General features: G+C 43.5%; 1 protein-coding gene and 1 long non-coding RNA gene across 6 annotated transcripts; one reads left to right on the top strand and one right to left on the bottom strand.

Moving 5' to 3' along the window:
- Window positions 1–6,628: 6,628 nt before the first annotated feature.
- On the bottom strand, window positions 6,629–15,109 carry LOC308590577 (galectin-7-like). Of its 5 annotated transcripts, none has more exons than XM_081200748.1 (6): window positions 14,995–15,109; window positions 14,462–14,556; window positions 11,424–11,661; window positions 9,124–9,243; window positions 8,690–8,740; window positions 6,629–7,182 (listed from the first exon to the last, which is right to left on the bottom strand). In XM_081200748.1, the coding sequence occupies exons 1-6, from the start codon at window positions 14,995–14,997 to the stop codon at window positions 7,141–7,143; spliced, it is 549 nt and encodes a 182-aa protein (XP_081056874.1). In that variant the 5' UTR covers window positions 14,998–15,109; the 3' UTR covers window positions 6,629–7,140. The 5 variants fall into 5 exon arrangements, with proteins under 5 accessions (XP_081056874.1, XP_081056875.1, XP_081056876.1 ...); XM_081200749.1 differs by having other exon boundaries at window positions 6,629–7,179; XM_081200750.1 differs by lacking the exon at window positions 8,690–8,740.
- LOC308590687 lies at window positions 10,857–11,573 on the top strand. Its single transcript, XR_014009876.1, has 2 exons — window positions 10,857–11,026; window positions 11,371–11,573. It is a non-coding gene; the product is annotated as an uncharacterized lncRNA (long non-coding RNA).
- Window positions 15,110–17,211: the final 2,102 nt, after the last annotated feature.

The raw sequence follows: 17,211 nt of genomic DNA, 5'->3' as shown, positions 1-17,211 counted from the left end.
TATGAATATGAAACATAAAGCAAGAAGCCAGCCTGCATTTTTGAAGTGTGGCAGCTTGCAGTGAGCAAGAAAAGTGGGTGCAAAGGGTTCAGGTGTAGGAGTGCAACTATCCAGAGTGTGGGGTCAGGTGAGGAATTATAAAATATGCATCAAGCCATTGTGTCCACGATGAATGCATTGTGTTGACTGTGTTTGATTCATTGACAATAATTTCTGATCAAATCCCACAACCCTCTGCATCTCTGGCCATTTCCTCTACTGCCCATTTTTCTTGCTTGACAAATCACGTACCCACTTAGACAGGAAGGCATCCTGGGCCATAAAGATAGTGGGCAAGTTTCTTTGATGTAGCTTTTCTGATATGTTAATCTTAGGATGTTAATCTTAGGGCCAGGAAACAGATCTCACCTGAAGGTGATAATGATCACTGTCTTCCTGGCCCTCCTTCTTATCATGTATATTGCTTGTTTATCACCTTCGGGGTTGCCAAATGCACTCCTTTGTAGTTCTGTTCTTTGTTTACCCCAGAAATATGCATGCTTAATTAGTTTTTGTAGTTTAACTTTTCCCCATGTGGGGTTTGTTGAAATGCTTAGAAGAAATCTGATTGGTTCTTACGGACATTCTGTAAAAAGTTCTTTTGTGAATAAAACGACCTGGGCCAGGGGGTGGAGAGAGAGATTATTATACGCACCCTTCCCAGAGTCTTGCTGGTTCAAGCCTCTGTGTGTATTCTTATTAATCAGAGTTCAATCCTTCCTTTACTTTGAGAACGCCTCATTCAGGTTCTGGTAGGCTCCAAGAAAACCCCCTTGCCAACTACCACCTACCATTTAAACCAGGAGAAGCCAACAATGTGCCCTTCAGATGATGTCCGACTACAACTCCCATCAGCCCTAGCTAGTCAGCATAATCAGTGGACAGGAGTAATGGGAACTATAGTCCCAATATCAGGAGGGCTCTGTGTTGGCTGTTCCTGACTTAGACCAAGACTGGTAGGAAACCTTATGTAAAAACAACCCATTGGGCCATAGTATTTGTGAATTCTTCACTTATAAAAAGAGCTAGGGTTGGGTCAACCTATTGGAAATGAAAGACACTGCTATATAGCCCCATATTTTGACATTCTTTGACCTTTGGGGCTGTTTTTCCTTTTCATTTACCGGCCTAGAAGATTCCGGCGATTGCTAGCAAAGAAGAAGAAAATCCTTTCCTTATGTCATTTCTTTATTGACCCTCCCAAATAATTCAATAAAAATATAGTTGGAATTCATCATGCGAAAGGCTGGGCTGGATGAATCCCAAGCCGGAATTAAGATCGCCGGAAGAAATATCAACAACCTCAGATATGCACAACCTTGATGGCAGAAAGTGAGGAGGAATTAAAGAACCTTTTAATGAGGGTGAAAGAGTAGAGTGCAAAATATGGTCTGAAGCTCAACATCAAAAAAACGAAGATCATGGCCACTGGTCCCATCACCTCCTGGCAAATAGAAGGGGAAGAAATGGAGGCAGTGAGAGATTTTACTTTCTTGGGCTCCATGATCACTGCAGATGGTGACAGCAGCCACGAAATTAAAAGACGCCTGCTCCTTGGGAGAAAGGCGATGGCAAACCTAGACAGCATCTTAAAAAGCAGAGACATCACCTTACCAACAAAGGTCCGTATAGTTAAAGCCATGGTTTTCCCAGTAGTGATGTATGGAAGTGAGAGCTGGACCATAAAGAAGGCTGATCGCCGAAGAATGGATGATTTTGAATTATGGTGCTGGAGGAGACTCTTGAGAGTCCCATGGACTGCAAGAAGATCAAACCTCTCCATTCTTAAGGAAATCAGCCCTTAGTGCTCACTGGAAGGACAGATCCTGAAGCTGAGGCTCCAATACTTTGGCCACCTCATGAGAAGAGAAGACTCCCTGGAAAACACCCTGATGCTGGGAAAGATGGAGGGCACAAGGAGAAGGGGACGACAGAGGACGAGATGGTTGGACAGTGTTCTCGAAGCTACCAACATGAGTTTGACCAAACTGCGGGAGGCAGTGGAAGACAGAAGCGCCTGGCGTGCTCTGGTCCACGGGGTCACAAAGAGTCGGACATGACTGAACGACTAAACAACAACAACAACAACATAGTTGGAAGCAGTGGAACCTCATAACCCAAAATTCTTACTAACTGAAGTTTATTTCCAGATTGATTATTTCCAGTTGCCCTACATGTGTGGGTGTGGGGAACAACCTTTTCCTTTCTAATGCGTTTGCAAACACACAGAGATAGAGACATATATACAGTATTTCTCCACACTTCCCAACATCCCTGTCCATTGGCCAAGCTAATAGGGGAAGTGCCAAGGGCACTTTGCACTCAAAGGACTGCACACAGCAGAGAGTTAAGTCTTTATTGTCAAAGATAACACTGACAGTCACTTCTACAGCTCTGGATACAGATGCACACCAATCTAGCTCCCAGGCAGCTATTCCACATCCTTGTGATCAGGATCCACCCATCCAATCCATCAGGTCTGCCATAAAATAGTTCAGGGGGAAACTAAACAATGAGTCTGAGGGTCCAAAGTGGGGGCTTGGGCAGATTAATTCCAAATATATGGGGACACCATAGAATATGTCTTGTCCCTGACATCCTCATGAAGGCACCTCTGGTTGAACACTTCATCACACATCACCATTCGGATACAGATTTATTATTTACAGTACTATGGGTAAACCAGAAGAAACATGGGGTTGGGCGAGATTTTGAACAGCTATTGCATCAACAAGAAACCCGTTTATTTGTTTAAATCCACATATCCTGGGGGGTTGAATTCAGAACTCGACTTCAATTGTTTTATTTAAAATCTATTTTACGTAAAATCCGTAATACTATTTTAAATACTATTTCAAAACCATCCAAATCTGTTCTGTTGTAAGTCTGTCACTTTATGGGTTGTCTTTGCATTGTGGTGCCAGAATTGACGTACTGTTCCTCTCAGTTTCTTTACATTGTCTGCAATTAATTGTTATTTGAGACACTTGTGGTCAACTTTATATGTCCTATGCATTTGTGTTGCAAGCATCTGCAGCGACACTATCCAGTGAGCACTGATCCTCTAGCATGATCCTTACTAGTATGAATATTTCATTGATAGTTATTCAGTATGTACCTCTTTACATGGGGACGTGGGTGGCGCTGTGGGTTAAACCACAAAGTCTAGGACTTGCCGATCAGAAGGTCAGCAGTTTGAATCCCCGTGACGGGGTGAGCTCCCGTTGCTTGGTCCCTGCTCCTGCCAACCTAGCAGTTCGAAAGCATGTCAAAGTGCAAGTAGATATAGGTACCGCTCCGGCGGGAAGGTAAATGGCGTTTCCGTGCGCTGCTCTGGTTCGCCAGAAGCGGCTTAGTCCTGCTGGCCACATGACCCGGAAGCTGTACGCCGGCTCCCTCGGCCAGTAAAGCGAGATGAGTGCCGCAACCCCAGAGTCGGGCACGACTGGACCTAATGGTCAGGGGTCCCTTTACCTTCACCTCTTTACATATTTTGTTCTACTGTATAACTTACACGCAGGTTGCTCAGTTTTGTTGTCATTCATTGCTTGCAATGCCTTGAAGACTTTTTTCCGAAACAGTTGAACTATTCCGGATATACTGTCCTGTTGAGACTTCTGAGAGACGTCTTCCTTTGAGACTTCTGAGAGACGTCTTCCTTTGAGACTTTTATGAGACATCTTCCTTTGAGAGACGGCTTGGGATTCCTTGCTATTCATTTGATTCTTTGTTTGACTCTGATATATATAACAACTTGTAGTTACATGTATATTTTGTGAGATGTGTTGTATAAGTGGCTTATTCATATATTTTGAACGACATCATAACCAATTACCATATTTTTCGCTCTATAAGACGCACCAGACCACAAGACGCACCTAGTTTTTGGAGGAGGAAAACAAGAAAAAAAATATTCTGAATCTCAGAAGCCAGAACAGCAAGAGGGATCGCTGCGCAGTGAAAGCAGCAATCCCTCTTGCTGTTCTGGCTTCTGGGATAGCTGCGCAGCTTGCATTCGCTCCATAAGACGCACACACATTTCCCCTTACTTTTTAGGAGGGAAAAAGTGAGTCTTATAGAGCAAAAAATACGGTATTTTGTTCTACTATATAACTTACATGCAGGTTGCTCAGTTTTGTTGTCATTCATGCCTTGTATTCTATTTCCAGCTGATGAAGACTTTATTCCGAAACAGTTGAACTATTCCGGATATACTGTCCTTTTGAGACTTCGGAGAGACGTCTTTGAGACTTTTGTGAGACATCTTCCTTTGAGAGACGGCTTGGCGTTCCTTGCTATTCATTGATTTGCTTGATTCTTTGACTCTGATATATATAACAACTTGTAGCTACATGTATATTTTGTGAGATGTGTTGTATGATATATAAGTGGCTTATTTGTGTATTTTGAATGACATCGTAACCAACTATATATTCACTAATAGTTATTAGCCAGCATGTTGCGTTTGCATTTTTGTAGATTGTGGTAGACTCAGCAGGTTCAAACTTTGCCTGACCTGCTTCTGAAAAACCCAGCCACACCCCCACATCTCTCACTGGCCCCACTATGAACTCTCCTTAAGTGTTTTGTCTGGCTGGAATGCCTCCCTGAACTCCAATAATGCCACTTCCTTGCCTGGAGGGACAGCACAGGTGTGTGCTTATGCAGAAACTAGCCTACCGGAGGACGGCAAACATTACATTCCCGCTCCGCTCGCTTTTGCCTAAGGCTGTATCCACCCCTGGCATGTGGGCTGAAAATGGTCTCCACCAACCTTAATATCATCAAAAGTCCCTGTTTGATCTTTTAAAGCAACCTCCAATTTGCAGACCGTATTTGGCTTTCTGTTGGTCCCAATTTGGCCTACGAATCCTTTTCTCCCCCAAACCACGTCCACCGGCCCGACACTTGACATGGCTGCTGTCAGGGAACTGCCATCGGTTCAGGAGGGAGAAAGGAAAAGCCGAATGGATTATAGAGAGCCCCCAAGGATCGTGGGAAGCAGCTCCTCCTCAGCAGAGGAGAGTAACCACGCCTCCAGTGGAGAGGAGCTGCAGGGCTCAGAGGAGGCAAGGCTGTGCCAGGACACCTTGTCTGGGCAAAGCGGGGAGGAGAGGGGTCCTCCGTTACCCACGCCCTCCCTGCGCAGTAGGCTTCCACGCAGAGAGGGGAGGCGCAGACTGGGCATCCAGAAATTCATAGAATCATAGAGTTGGAATAGACCACAAGGGCCATCAAGTCCAACCCCCTGCCAAGCAGGAAACACCATCAGAGCACTCCTGACATATGGTTGTCAAGCCTCTGCTTAAAGACCTCCAAAGTAGGAGACTCCACCACACTCCTTGGCAGCAAATTCCACTGTCAAACAGCTCTTACTGTCAGGAAGTTCTTCCTAATGTTTAGGTGGAATCTTCTTTCTTGTAGTTTGGATCCATTGCTCTGTGTCCGCTTCTCTGGAGCAGCAGAAAACAACCTTTCTCCCTCCTCTATGTGACATCCTTTTATATATTTGAACATGGCTATCATATCACCCCTTAACCTCCTCTTCTCCAGGCTAAACATGCCCAGCTCCCTTAGTTGTTCCTCATAAGGCATCATTTCCAGGCCTTTGACCATTTTGGTTGCCCTCCTCTGGACACGTTCCAGTTTGTCAGTGTCCTTCTTGAACTGTGCTGCCCAGAACTGGACACAGTACTCCAGGTGAGGTCTGACCAGAGCAGAATACAGTGGCACTATTACTTCCCTTGATCTAGATGCTATACTCCTATTGATGCAGCCCAGAATTGCATTGGCTTTTTTAGCTGCCGCATCACACTGTTGGCTCATGTCAAGTTTGTGGTCAACCAAGACTTGCTCTGCTGGGGAAAGTTTAAGAACCGCCCACTCACAGATACTGCGAGTGAATGAGCCAGCCACGATAGAGTGGCGCTCTGGACAGATAAAGTTTATTTTTGCAGCTAAAGCAAGGCTTTACTACCGAGTAGGCAGGTAATTGCCTGCTTGCTCTCGAGCAACCGCTTGGAACCCTTACAGCTGCCAATACACAAGTGGCAATCTTAAAGTGTGCTCCTGGTTGTGCATGGGAAAAAGGAGGATTGCCCCTGATGTAACGTGCATTTTAGAGAAATCACATAAAAGTAATGCAGTAATTCCTAAAGGCTCCCACATTTCACTTTTCTGTTATTTATATAGCACTTTTATTTATATATTTAAAATTTCCAAGCTTGTTTGTTTCAGTTCTATACCACCTTTGCGGGTGGTTAACAAATTAAACATGACAAATTAAACATGACAAATTAAAGCAGAAGAATATTAAAATGGAATTACCAGTCAGCACAAAAAAGCAATCTAAAAGCCAGCATAAACACAAGCAGCACAAAGTACATGCAGGTCCTGCTGTCCACCTGCTCACTATCTGCCAGTTCACTTATCCAAACATAAATAATCGTGCCCAAACCTCGCTATACACTCCACAGATTCAGATATCCAAAGAGCCAGAGTTTGCCCACTTCCTCACTTGTTGTGCTTGGCTGGTCAGTGGCAGCCATTTTCGGACAGAAACCGTGGGGAAAGGGAGTGGGGAGAGAGATTGGACAAATCTGTTTTTTGCTTTGCTTCCCTTTAGCTGGTTGGCTGCAGCCATTTTAGGAACAAACCATGGCAGGAGCGGACAGAGATAACCGATTCCCAAAGACATCAATGGAAATTGTGGGTTTGTCTGCAAACATTGGCCTGACAAATGATTTCCAGGAAATGTATTGAGGACGGCTAGCAGGATCTGCTGGTAACAAAGCATTGGTGGTGACTGTTGAAGGGCCTTGAGTTTACTTGAGTTTACAATGTTTATTCCCCAAGCCTTGTTGTTTTGCAATCTCCCATTGCCCTCACAACAGCCAACAATAACAAAGTACAGTATATAGAAAACATGCAAATATTTTGCTAACTACTGGTTTTTATGACACTACTTAATTTTGCTTCATCCCACACATAACAGCTGAACTCTATCCTCAGTGAGGTCAGGAAAAGAGCACCCATCCCTTTACCCAACCAGCCAGGGCTTCCGTTTTCCAAAGAATCACGCAGGCTCATCTTGGGTCTTCACTATTTGGTTGACTTTGCTTCTGGGGCACGCTTCTCTTCCTGCTGAGTGGCAGAGACAAAAGGAAAGCACAGAATGAAGTCAATGCCAAGTTATCACCAACCTAGGTGGGCTTATGGAAGACTGCCATAAAGGAAATGGGGTCAAAGCTTGCCCAACCATGAGGAGGCTGGGGTGACTGCTTATTGCTGTTGCAGTGCTCAATAAAGGTAAAGGGTAAAGGGACCCCTGACCATTAGGTCCAGTCGTGGCCAACTCTGGGGTTGCGGCGCTCATCTCACTTTATTGGCCAAGGGAGCTTCCGTACAGCTTCCGGGTCATGTGGCCAGCATGACTAAGCTGCTTCTGGTGAACCAGAGCAGCGCACGGAAATGCCGTTTACCTTCCTGCCGGAGCGGTACCTATTTATCTACTTGCACTTTGACATGCTTTTGAACTGCTAGGTTAGCAGGAGCAGGGACCGAGCAACGGGAGCTCACCCGGTCGCAGGGATTTGAACCACCGACCTTCTGATCGGCAAGTCCTAGGCTCTGTGGTTTAATCCACAGCACCACCCGTGTCCCTTGAAAGTAGCACCGACCTTCTGATTGGCAAGTCCTAGGTGTTAAGTTGTGGGTGAACATATCAGACGACACAGCGATTCTTCAAACAGCTCTTGTTTATTCACAAGCCAGAACAGAACTGAACTGAAGGGTTCAGCCAGCCTGCTTATATAGAGCTCCACTAGAACGCAACAGTAACCATTTTCTGTAACTATCCAATTACTGAAAGTCACTTTCAATCCCTTATTTGCATATGTGGACCTGAGTGAAAACTATCTACAGTATCCCCCTGCTGGCCCAAGGTGAGAACTTCAGTACATAACACTAGGCTCTGTGGTTTAACCCACAGCGCTACCCGCGTCCCTTACAGTTCTCAATACATATGGCATTAAAAGTTGAGTAAAAGCAAAGTTTTTTGTTTGTTTTTTTAAGGATAATTGCTCTGAACAAACCCAAAGAAATCCCAAATTTTTGTTATCCAGCAGAGGCAGTGACCTTTTAGGGGGAAATATGCCTTTGGACATCATGGTAAAGCCCTGCAGGCTGTGTTGAGATGGAAGGCAGAGCTGCAATCTCAGTTAGGATACATGGGGGAGAAATCTGATTCAGTTTGCACTCACAAAGTGAACCTCCCTAATTCACGGTTTCCTAAAGGGTACGCAAACCAAAACACAGGCATTCTTTGAAAGCCACTTTTCCAAATATTGCAGTGCAGTTTCCAAGCCAAATAATGTGTACAAAGATGCATATAGTATATTTTTAAAAACAACAACACAAGAATGTGCATTCTATTAGGGGAAGTTGCTTTGCGGGGAAAAACCCCATCAGGCAAAATTGTACACACATATGCATATCACAATAAATTCAATTAAACTGCTAATGAATCTTCATGAGGACTTTTTTAAAAAAATTATAAACTCATGTGCAGAATTGAGCTTACTGAAAAATCTTTACCAGTTCCATCCATTATTGGGAGAGAAGTACAAATAAACACAGGAGACTGACTTACTTTGTTATATGTGGTGTCACTGGAATCAGTCGGGCTGTAAGGGGGTGGAGCCTGGAACACAAAAATATAGATACCAGGGGATGAGAGCAGATGTTGAAAAGTGCATGGCTTCAGATAGTGGGGACTAAGCTTTAGAAATCCAGCCACTTGCATCATAACTGTTTTCTTGTTTCAACTTTTCATCCTCAGAGACCTGAAACTGCTATGCAGTCTCATCCATCTGTGCTGAATCACTTAAAAGCAGAAATCAGGCATTCACCCAGAAATCATTAATATCCTGTCCAGAATTTTGCAGGTAAAAAGGTGAGGGCCACCTCAAATTATTTTTGGGGAGCCTCATTTCTTTGACAAATGGCCGTTTCCCAGGTTAGATGCCCCATAAACCACACTGGCAAGTTTAAGCTAAGGACGAAAGAGGAGAAAAACCAACTCACTTTAATCTCAGAAAATTCAAAGCGGTTCACTGAGACGTCACCTTTGACCTCCAAGGTCTGGATTTCTTTGAGGGGAAGACGGTGCTTGTACTCCAAAAAGCGATTTCCATTGACATACACCTACAGGAAAAATGAAACAAGCATTCAATTACCAGTTGGCAGGGACAAGAAGAAGGCTTCAGGTGTTTAAATGACTACCAGGCGTAATACAATGTAAGTTCTCGTGGGATATATCTGACTGTCAGCTATTTCACCGAAGCTTATTCCAGAGTAATGTAAATGTTTTCTACTTAATTTAACATGTTTTTGCCCTTCCTTTCTTAGATAATCAGCGCAGCTTACACTACACGTAGGGGTCAGCAAACTTTTTCATCAGGGGGGCCGGTCCACTGTTCCTCAGACCTTGTGGGGGGCCAGACTATATTTTTTTGGGGGGGGATGAACAAATTCCTATGCCCCACAAATAACCCAGAGATGCATTTTAAATAAAAGCACACATTCTACTCATGTAAAAACACCAGGCAGGCCCCACAAATAACCCAGAGATGCATTTTAAATAAAAGGGCACATTCTACTCATATAAAAACACACTGATTCCCTGACCGTCCGCGGGCCAGATTGAGGTGATTGGGCCGGATCCGGCCCCTGGGTCTTAGTTTGCCTACCCATGCTACAGAGGTTTACAGCCTCGGGGGGGGGGGGGAGCTAAGCTTCTACCTCAGAGCTTTCCAAACTTTTCATGTTGGCGACACACTTTTTAGACATGAACCATTCCGTGACACAGTAATTCAGCTTTACTAACAAACCGGAGGTTAAACTAACCCCTTTCCAGCCCCGGGAGGAGTGCAGGGAGCATTCGCACGATACACCTACACACTGCGGCCGACGCACTGATGTGCTGTGACTCACAGTTTGGAAAGCTCTGTTGTTCTATGTCTAAATCTTCCACCCTAAAACAAAGGAGCAGATCCTTGCCCTGTTTTAGCCTTATTTCTACCCAGGTTTTTTGTTTTCTCTATACTCTTTGCTTCCACCACTAGATGGAGCATTTTCTTTTTTTTCTCTACAGCTTTACATTTGATTTTAAAAAAGAAAAATGCAACACAACTGTCACTTTCCAACTGCCACTTCCCCAACATTCTACCCCCTCAGCCCCTGCCTTTGTTTGCATAATATCTCGCACAGATTTGAATCCCGTATTTGCAGTCAAGAATACAATTCTGAATATTTCGCTGCTTATAGCTCAGAAGTTAGACTGGTTGCAAGATGCTTTGGGTTGCCCTGAGCCAGATAAAGCAACTGATAAATTTAATTAAGAATAACTGGTGTCATTTGTTTTAGCCCAAGCCTGAGAAAAGTGTGTGGGTGAGTCAGAAACAAGATTTTGGCTAGGTAGGGAAGCCGAGTTGTGGTGAGGCAAGCTCACTAGCCCCATTATCATAGCTGTCAATGTTTCCCATTTTTTAAAGGGAAATTCCCTTATTCCGAATAGGATTCCTCGCAAGAACAGGGAAAAGTTGACAGCTATGCCTATTATTTCCTTTTAAGCCAGTAGCTTCACTCCCACAGTGCTGAATAAGACAGTAATTTACCCACAGGGACACACTCTCACTTCACTGCTGGCCTGCACATTCACACTGAGAGCTTATCCCACATTTCTTCTCCTCCTGCTGCTTTTCCCTGGCGAAAACCACTCTTTACCGCTGAATCAGAGCAAACAGCAATAGGGTACAGAGTCTCTGCTAATGGCGCATATCCCTGCTTTGTTTGCTTAGCGACTCGGCTAGTCTCAGCAACTGCTGCATCTGGGGATTGGTTAAATCCTAAAACCTTTCCTGGTTCCAGGAATATAGGAGAGTCTTCCTCTCCTCCTCAGCCTTTCCTTTTCCAGCTGACACTCCAGGTTAAAAAGGTAAAGGGGACCCCTGACCATTAGGTCCAGTCGTGGCCGACTCTGGGGTTGCGGCGCTGATCTCGCTTTACTGGCCGAGGGAGCCGGCGTACAGCTTCCGGGTCATTCCGCTTCTGGCGAAACCAGAGCAGCGCATGGAAACACCATTTACCTTCCCGCCGGAGCGGTACCTACTTATCTACTTGCACTGGTGTGCTTTCGAACTGCTAGGTTGGCAGGAGCTGGGACCAAGCAACGGGAGCTCACCCCGTTGCGGGGATTTGAACAGCTAACCTTCTGATCGGCAAGCCCTAGGCTCTGTGGTTTACACCACAGCGCCACCCAGGCCACTCCAGGTTGCTTGCTATCAAATGGAGTAACCTGGCTCACCATCCCAGTCCCACCGCACCTGATAGCAGCCACTCTCAACATTGATGGTCATCTCAAAAGAACTGTTCTGCTTGAAAGGTGTGCTGGGGGCAATTTCCTCTTCCCCCCAGAAGAATTCGTCGCTCTTCCAGGACTCCCAGAGCCGTTTTTTACTTTTCATTTGAGTGTTGCACACAACCATCGGGTTTAGCGTATCGAATCGCGGATTGAAGTGGAAGGCGATGTCGCCATTGGCGCACAGAAAATTCACTGCAAATCTGAAATGTAAGAAGGGCAGAAGCACTGTGAGGAAGGAGAGAGCAACCGATTGCAGAGGGAAAGGAACTGGAAAAGCCAAGTGGACAAAGAAGCAGGAACAACAATACACATGTGGTGGGGTTGTGAGGAGATTGAGAAATTTTGGGAAGTAATACATGAGGAATTTAAGAAAATGTTGAAAATCCCAATTGTTAGAAAGCCAGAGGCATATCTCCTAGGCGTGATAGGGAAAGCTATACCGCAAGTGGAAAAAAAGAATTTTTCTATATGCAACTACGGCAACCAGGGTAGTGATTGCTTCTAAATAGAAATCTCAAATCTTGCCCTCAAAAAAGGAGTGGATTTGCAAATTAAATGAATATTTAGAACTGGCAAAGCTAACCTCAATCGTAAGATATCAGTCAAATCAAAAATTAAAAAAGGAATGGAAATGTTTGGAAGATTATATGTTAAAATCTAGTTCTGAGAAAGATATGCTAATCTGCCAAGAATAAAAATGTAAAGTATATCTATGAATTGGAAAAGAGAAGAGATACATGAAATACAAAGAATGATACATTTGGAGAATGCAAAGATAAAGGTGGAAATAGAGATTCAAAGAAGTCGAATTGTGGTGGAAGAAAGCTGCGGGTGGGGGGCGTATTATATGATAAGTATGTAATATTTGTTTTCAATGCTTTTGGATTGTTTTCAATTTTTTGTTGTTGTTGTTTTGTTTTTTTCTGTATTATTTAAACAAAAATAAACAAACATGCAAACCAAAAAAGAAAAGGCCAAATGGAGGGGAGAATGGAGCAAGAGAGAAAGGCAAGGTTTGGAAAGGGCAGGAGTCATGGAGGCTGACTTGAGGAGCACAACTGGGACTCAGCAAAAGGAAGTGGGAACACCACAGTAAAGTTTCTGTGCACCTATAGCATGCCCATTGATTATCCTCACCGAGTCTTTTAAGCATGAATATAATTCTATCAAGGCATGTACTTGACAGTGCTCTGAATTAACCCTCCAAAGAATAACAGGCTGAAGTTTGTTCCCAGATCCTTATCCCCGATTCCCAGTTCCTTGCTTGACAAAACAGAGAGCTGAGGGAACAGCTTGAATCAGGACTTCCGGTGCATGTGCCCCTGCAGACCAATACACCTCTGTGATAAGATGCTCACTGGCTCTCAGCTATAACAACGCAAAAACAGTATGTATATGTGTGTGTGTGTGTGTATATATATATACAGGGGGAAGACATATTCATTAACATCCAAGTCTCAAAATTTGCTCTGGCCACTGAGAAAATGCAAGCCAGGTTCCAAGAAACTTGGTGTGTGTGTGCTTCTATTCTGTTCTATTCTGTTGTAATATTTAACACTTTATAGCTTATTGAAGAGTTACAGTGTGTGATATGCATGTCATAGAATTCTATTTAATATTGATCCAGAACAGAACCCCAATGTACAGTGAAATATACTCCAGGCTTAGTACATAAGATAGTTAGCAGAGTAAAAATTTAAACACGTTACAGGATTCCCTAAAAATAGACCAGAGGCTATTAATAGTTCATCCAGCAGAACTTTACAGCTACTGAAAGCAAATGAGAATTATGGTCACAAATCCAATACATTCAGGATTGGCACTGTCCCTAAGAAATCCAGTTGCAGCAGACTTAACTTAAACGTATGATAACTTATAATAAGTCTAAACCTTAACACTATACGGTATACAGAACACCACACCAAAAGGAAAAGAGATAGAAAGTGAAAGGGGAAAGGGAAGTCCTGGCTCCTTCTGGCCCTACTTTTATAGTCAGCATGACCTTCACAGAAACAGATAAGCGAACCAGTTTAAACCAACTGTACTAGCTTCTCTGGAGATAATACTCAAACATCATGAACCTTCTTGCTTGTTTCTTTCACACAGAGAAGCTTTCAGAATCCTCTTGAATTAATTAAAATAGGAAAGATCTCTACACATCAGATCAATACAGTGGTACCTCGGGTTACATACGCTTCAGGTTACAGACTCCACTAACCCAGAAATAGTGCTTCAGGTTAAGAACTTTGCTTCAGGATGAGAACAGAAATTGTGCTCCGGCGGCACGGTGGCAGCAGGAGGCTCCATTAGCTGAAGTGGTGCTTCAAGTTAAGAACAATTTCAGGTTAAGAACGGACCTCCGGAACGAATTAAGTACTTAACCCGAGGTACCACTGTACTATCTGCAAACTGACAGTGCAAGGAGGTGTTATTAGTTTTCAGGTGTGTGGGTGTGTGGGTGTGCTGAATACCTCAAAATGATTATTTAGCTCAGCCGGTAGACCATGAGACTCTTAATATCAGGGTTGTGGATTGGAGCCTCACACTGAACAAATATTCCTGCATTGCAGGGGGTAGACTAGATGACTCTCGTGGTCCCTTCCAACTCTACAGTTCTATGATACTTTTATTTGTTTGTTGTGTCTTTACTGTGGTGGTCTATTGCAACAATGAATGGCAACGAAATCATGCGGCAAAAGAAGCCCCACAGTAACACATTCAAATCAGCAACAAAGCTTTTCCAAAAAAAATTTTATTTTATTTTAAATCAGCATTTCTTTATGGAGTACTATTTTTGTAAATTATTCCTAAATGAACTCAAGAAGATTCAACAGCAAAACACGGCAGCTTCACTACCCTGACAGACTGCATACATCACCCCACATCCATGATTTTGGTCACAGAGGAAGAAGGGCCAGGTCTGAGAGAAAGAGATGGATGGGGCAGAACAGCTCCCAAAAAAACAAAGGGAATCGAACGTGACCAGCAAGCTTTACAAACCTTTTCGTGTATGGTCGGACAAAGCCTTGGATTAAAAACCTCTTTCCCTCACTGAGGCCTTCAATATTGGTCCAAGCAGCAGCAATGGGTAAACTCTGTGGAGTGGGGAGAAAAGCGCAAAAATAACATTCTCGATCCAATAGCCTCAAACTCAGCCTCAAAACCATCCCAACCGTCATGAAAAGAACTCACATTTTAATGGAAACTGTTTATATCGGCTGCATTTTGAGAAGTCAACAACATGATTTTCCCACAAGGCAAAAGAGGGGCAGTGCTCTGCTAAGGAAAGGGGCATTAAATGGGGGGGGGGTGCCAGCTAAAACAAGGCGGTTAAGAGCCGATCCTTTCCTTAGGAGTGAATGGCATCACGTGCCAAGAAAGATGCTGTCACTTTTCCTGATGATGATAAAGCAACAGCTCAGTGCTGGGGATCAACAGCACATGTTAAGGCTGAGTCAGGAGCACCACCCCACTCCCCCATGAAGAAAGGGTGGTTCCCCCTCTGACATGCCCTTTCCCTGCACCCCACTCACCATCTTGCAGCTAGTTCGTCAGCTTTTCTTCTCACGTTCTCCTGGCGTGAAAGTGAAAGCAAAGCATCATCTAGCAAACATAAAGCTTCCTCAGGAAAGGGGTGGGACACAATTCTGGCTGCTCCTTTTGAGCAAAGTTCAGGCCACAGTGTAGCACCCTGCTTGTGGTTAACGCTTAGCTGGAATGAAATATTCAACGCAGCAATAGAGAAATTAAAATAATTATTTATTTGTCAGACAAATAAATGAGAGGCACAGTGGTATATGGTTACCAAGCTCTGGCCTGGCTCCTGCCATTATGGCCAGCCCTTATATTCCCTTAATCCAGCCCCCTTTGCTCCTCCTTTGGCTGCCTCTGTCCAATCAGCCTGGTTGGATTTCCTATTGGCTGATTGCTATATCCAATCCTAAAAGATACACCCACATCCTCCTGTCCTTATAAGGAACACAAAGAGCTATATATTGTTACATCTATAAATGACAAATAAGTAGTAATATATCTTACATGTGTCTCAACAAGGAATCTTAATTACCAGCTCACCTCTTGCCCTCCTTGCCCTATTGCCTTCTAAAACAAATGGTTAATCTTAAATTTTTATCTTAAACATATGTCAAGGATCTTGAGTTTCACATCAACATTGAAAGATATCCTTCATTTGAAGGTTTCTCTGACAGCTAATATATCTGGACAGCATTTGATGGCGTCTTCTTGTCTGGCAAGAGGCTGAGCTCAATGGCCCCTGTAGTCTATTCCAACTCTAGGACTCTATGATTCTATGAAATAAGAATCTAACATCTAAATTTGTTACTTTCTAAATCCTTTGCATAGTTACATTTAAGCCAATATATTTAAGCTAATATATTTCATACATTATCATAGGTAACCTTTTAAAAGGAATAAGGCCTTTTTAAAGTAGAGAGAGAAAGAAAAAAAAGAACTCAGTTTAAAACAGTTTCAGAAGAAGGCTCTTCAGTTTACATCTCCCCCCCCTTCAGCAAGCTGCTTTTCCCATTATCTGTTTAAGGAAGAAACAGCTTTAAAAAGACTTCCCAGCTAGATGCTTTTCCCCATTCGCCTCTGGCTTTAGAAAATACAGCTCAAGGTTTAAAAGAGGCCCATGGTATCATTTTACTATTTGCCCATTCCTAATTATATTTATCTCTGCCTTTGTTATCTTCTATAACATGTAGGGTCAGTGTTCTTACTCAGTCTGTAATTTCAGCTTTTACGACTTTGAGAATTGCTTTCTGCTATCAATCAAAAGAGGCCCCTTGTCTAAGAGGAAGAAAGCACTGTTTTCTTAAGCAGCTAGCCTTCTTGCCTGGCATGAAACATTTGAAAATCTAAGCCCTCTTTAATATACAAGTCCTGATCAAACATTAATAAAATGCAGGCTTATGCCTGATGCCTCATTCCCCCCTTTCAAGCTCAAGGACCTTCATCCCAAGTGTCCTTGATAGCTTGACCTTCATCATATTCCTGAGGTAAAGCTCTGTATAGGGCCATGATATGAGGTAGAGTTTCATTTGAAACCATCTTGCTAATTGTACTTCTAAAACATGAAATGATACATGGCATCATACATAAAACCATTACCACTACTGTCAAGAAAAACAAGCAAGACAATAGTATCCCTTTGAGTCCTGTGACATTAGGTAACCAATTGGTGAGCCATCCCATATCCCATCCTTCCCATGTTTGTACTGGGACATGTGCTATATTCTCCATCTTTGTGGCCAACACACGGATTGCCTCACCATTATCTGAAATGTTAAAGCAACAGGCATTCCCTGTCAAGTTCAAGACTCCACATAGGCCTCCCTGCTTGGCAAGTACATAATCCATTCCCATTTTCAGCTGCAAAATGGCGGCTCTACTTTCATCCAACTGTTGTGCAATAAGTCTCAAACTCTTGGCCGTTGCATTGGTTACAAGTTCCACTACTGCTTGCAATCGAATTATTCTGTTTAGATTATAAATAGGATCCCGTGCCCCTTGTATGAGCTCACCAGGATTCCAGGAGGCAGGATCATAATAGGCTATAATGCGCTCTGGTGGCCAATCATCAGTACCGCTCCAACTTTGGGTACTTCCTCCTGCTATATGAGAAATATCAGCGTTTCTTCGTGTACGCTTGGCCAAATTAGTGGGCATAATCCACATTGGTGGTAATACCCATCCCAGGAAACAAGTCCCACTCCATTTGGAGGGGAGTT

Source organism: Podarcis bocagei, assembly GCF_964188305.1.
Source record: "Podarcis bocagei genome assembly, chromosome: 7".
Lineage (NCBI taxonomy): Eukaryota > Metazoa > Chordata > Lepidosauria > Squamata > Lacertidae > Podarcis > Podarcis bocagei.
Note: the sequence above shows the minus strand (reverse complement) of the source record. Positions and strands in the feature narration are given on the sequence as shown.

What these genes read in the sequence shown, in the direction of transcription:
- LOC308590577 (XM_081200748.1), bottom strand. An exon ending in GTCCGACCATACACGAAAAG is followed by an intron (nt 11,662 to 14,461) that starts GTTTGTAAAGCT and finishes CTTACATTTCAG; the next exon opens with ATTTGCAGTGAATTTTCTGT. An exon ending in GTGACACCACATATAACAAA is followed by an intron (nt 7,183 to 8,689) that starts GTAAGTCAGTCT and finishes TCTGCCACTCAG; the next exon opens with CAGGAAGAGAAGCGTGCCCC.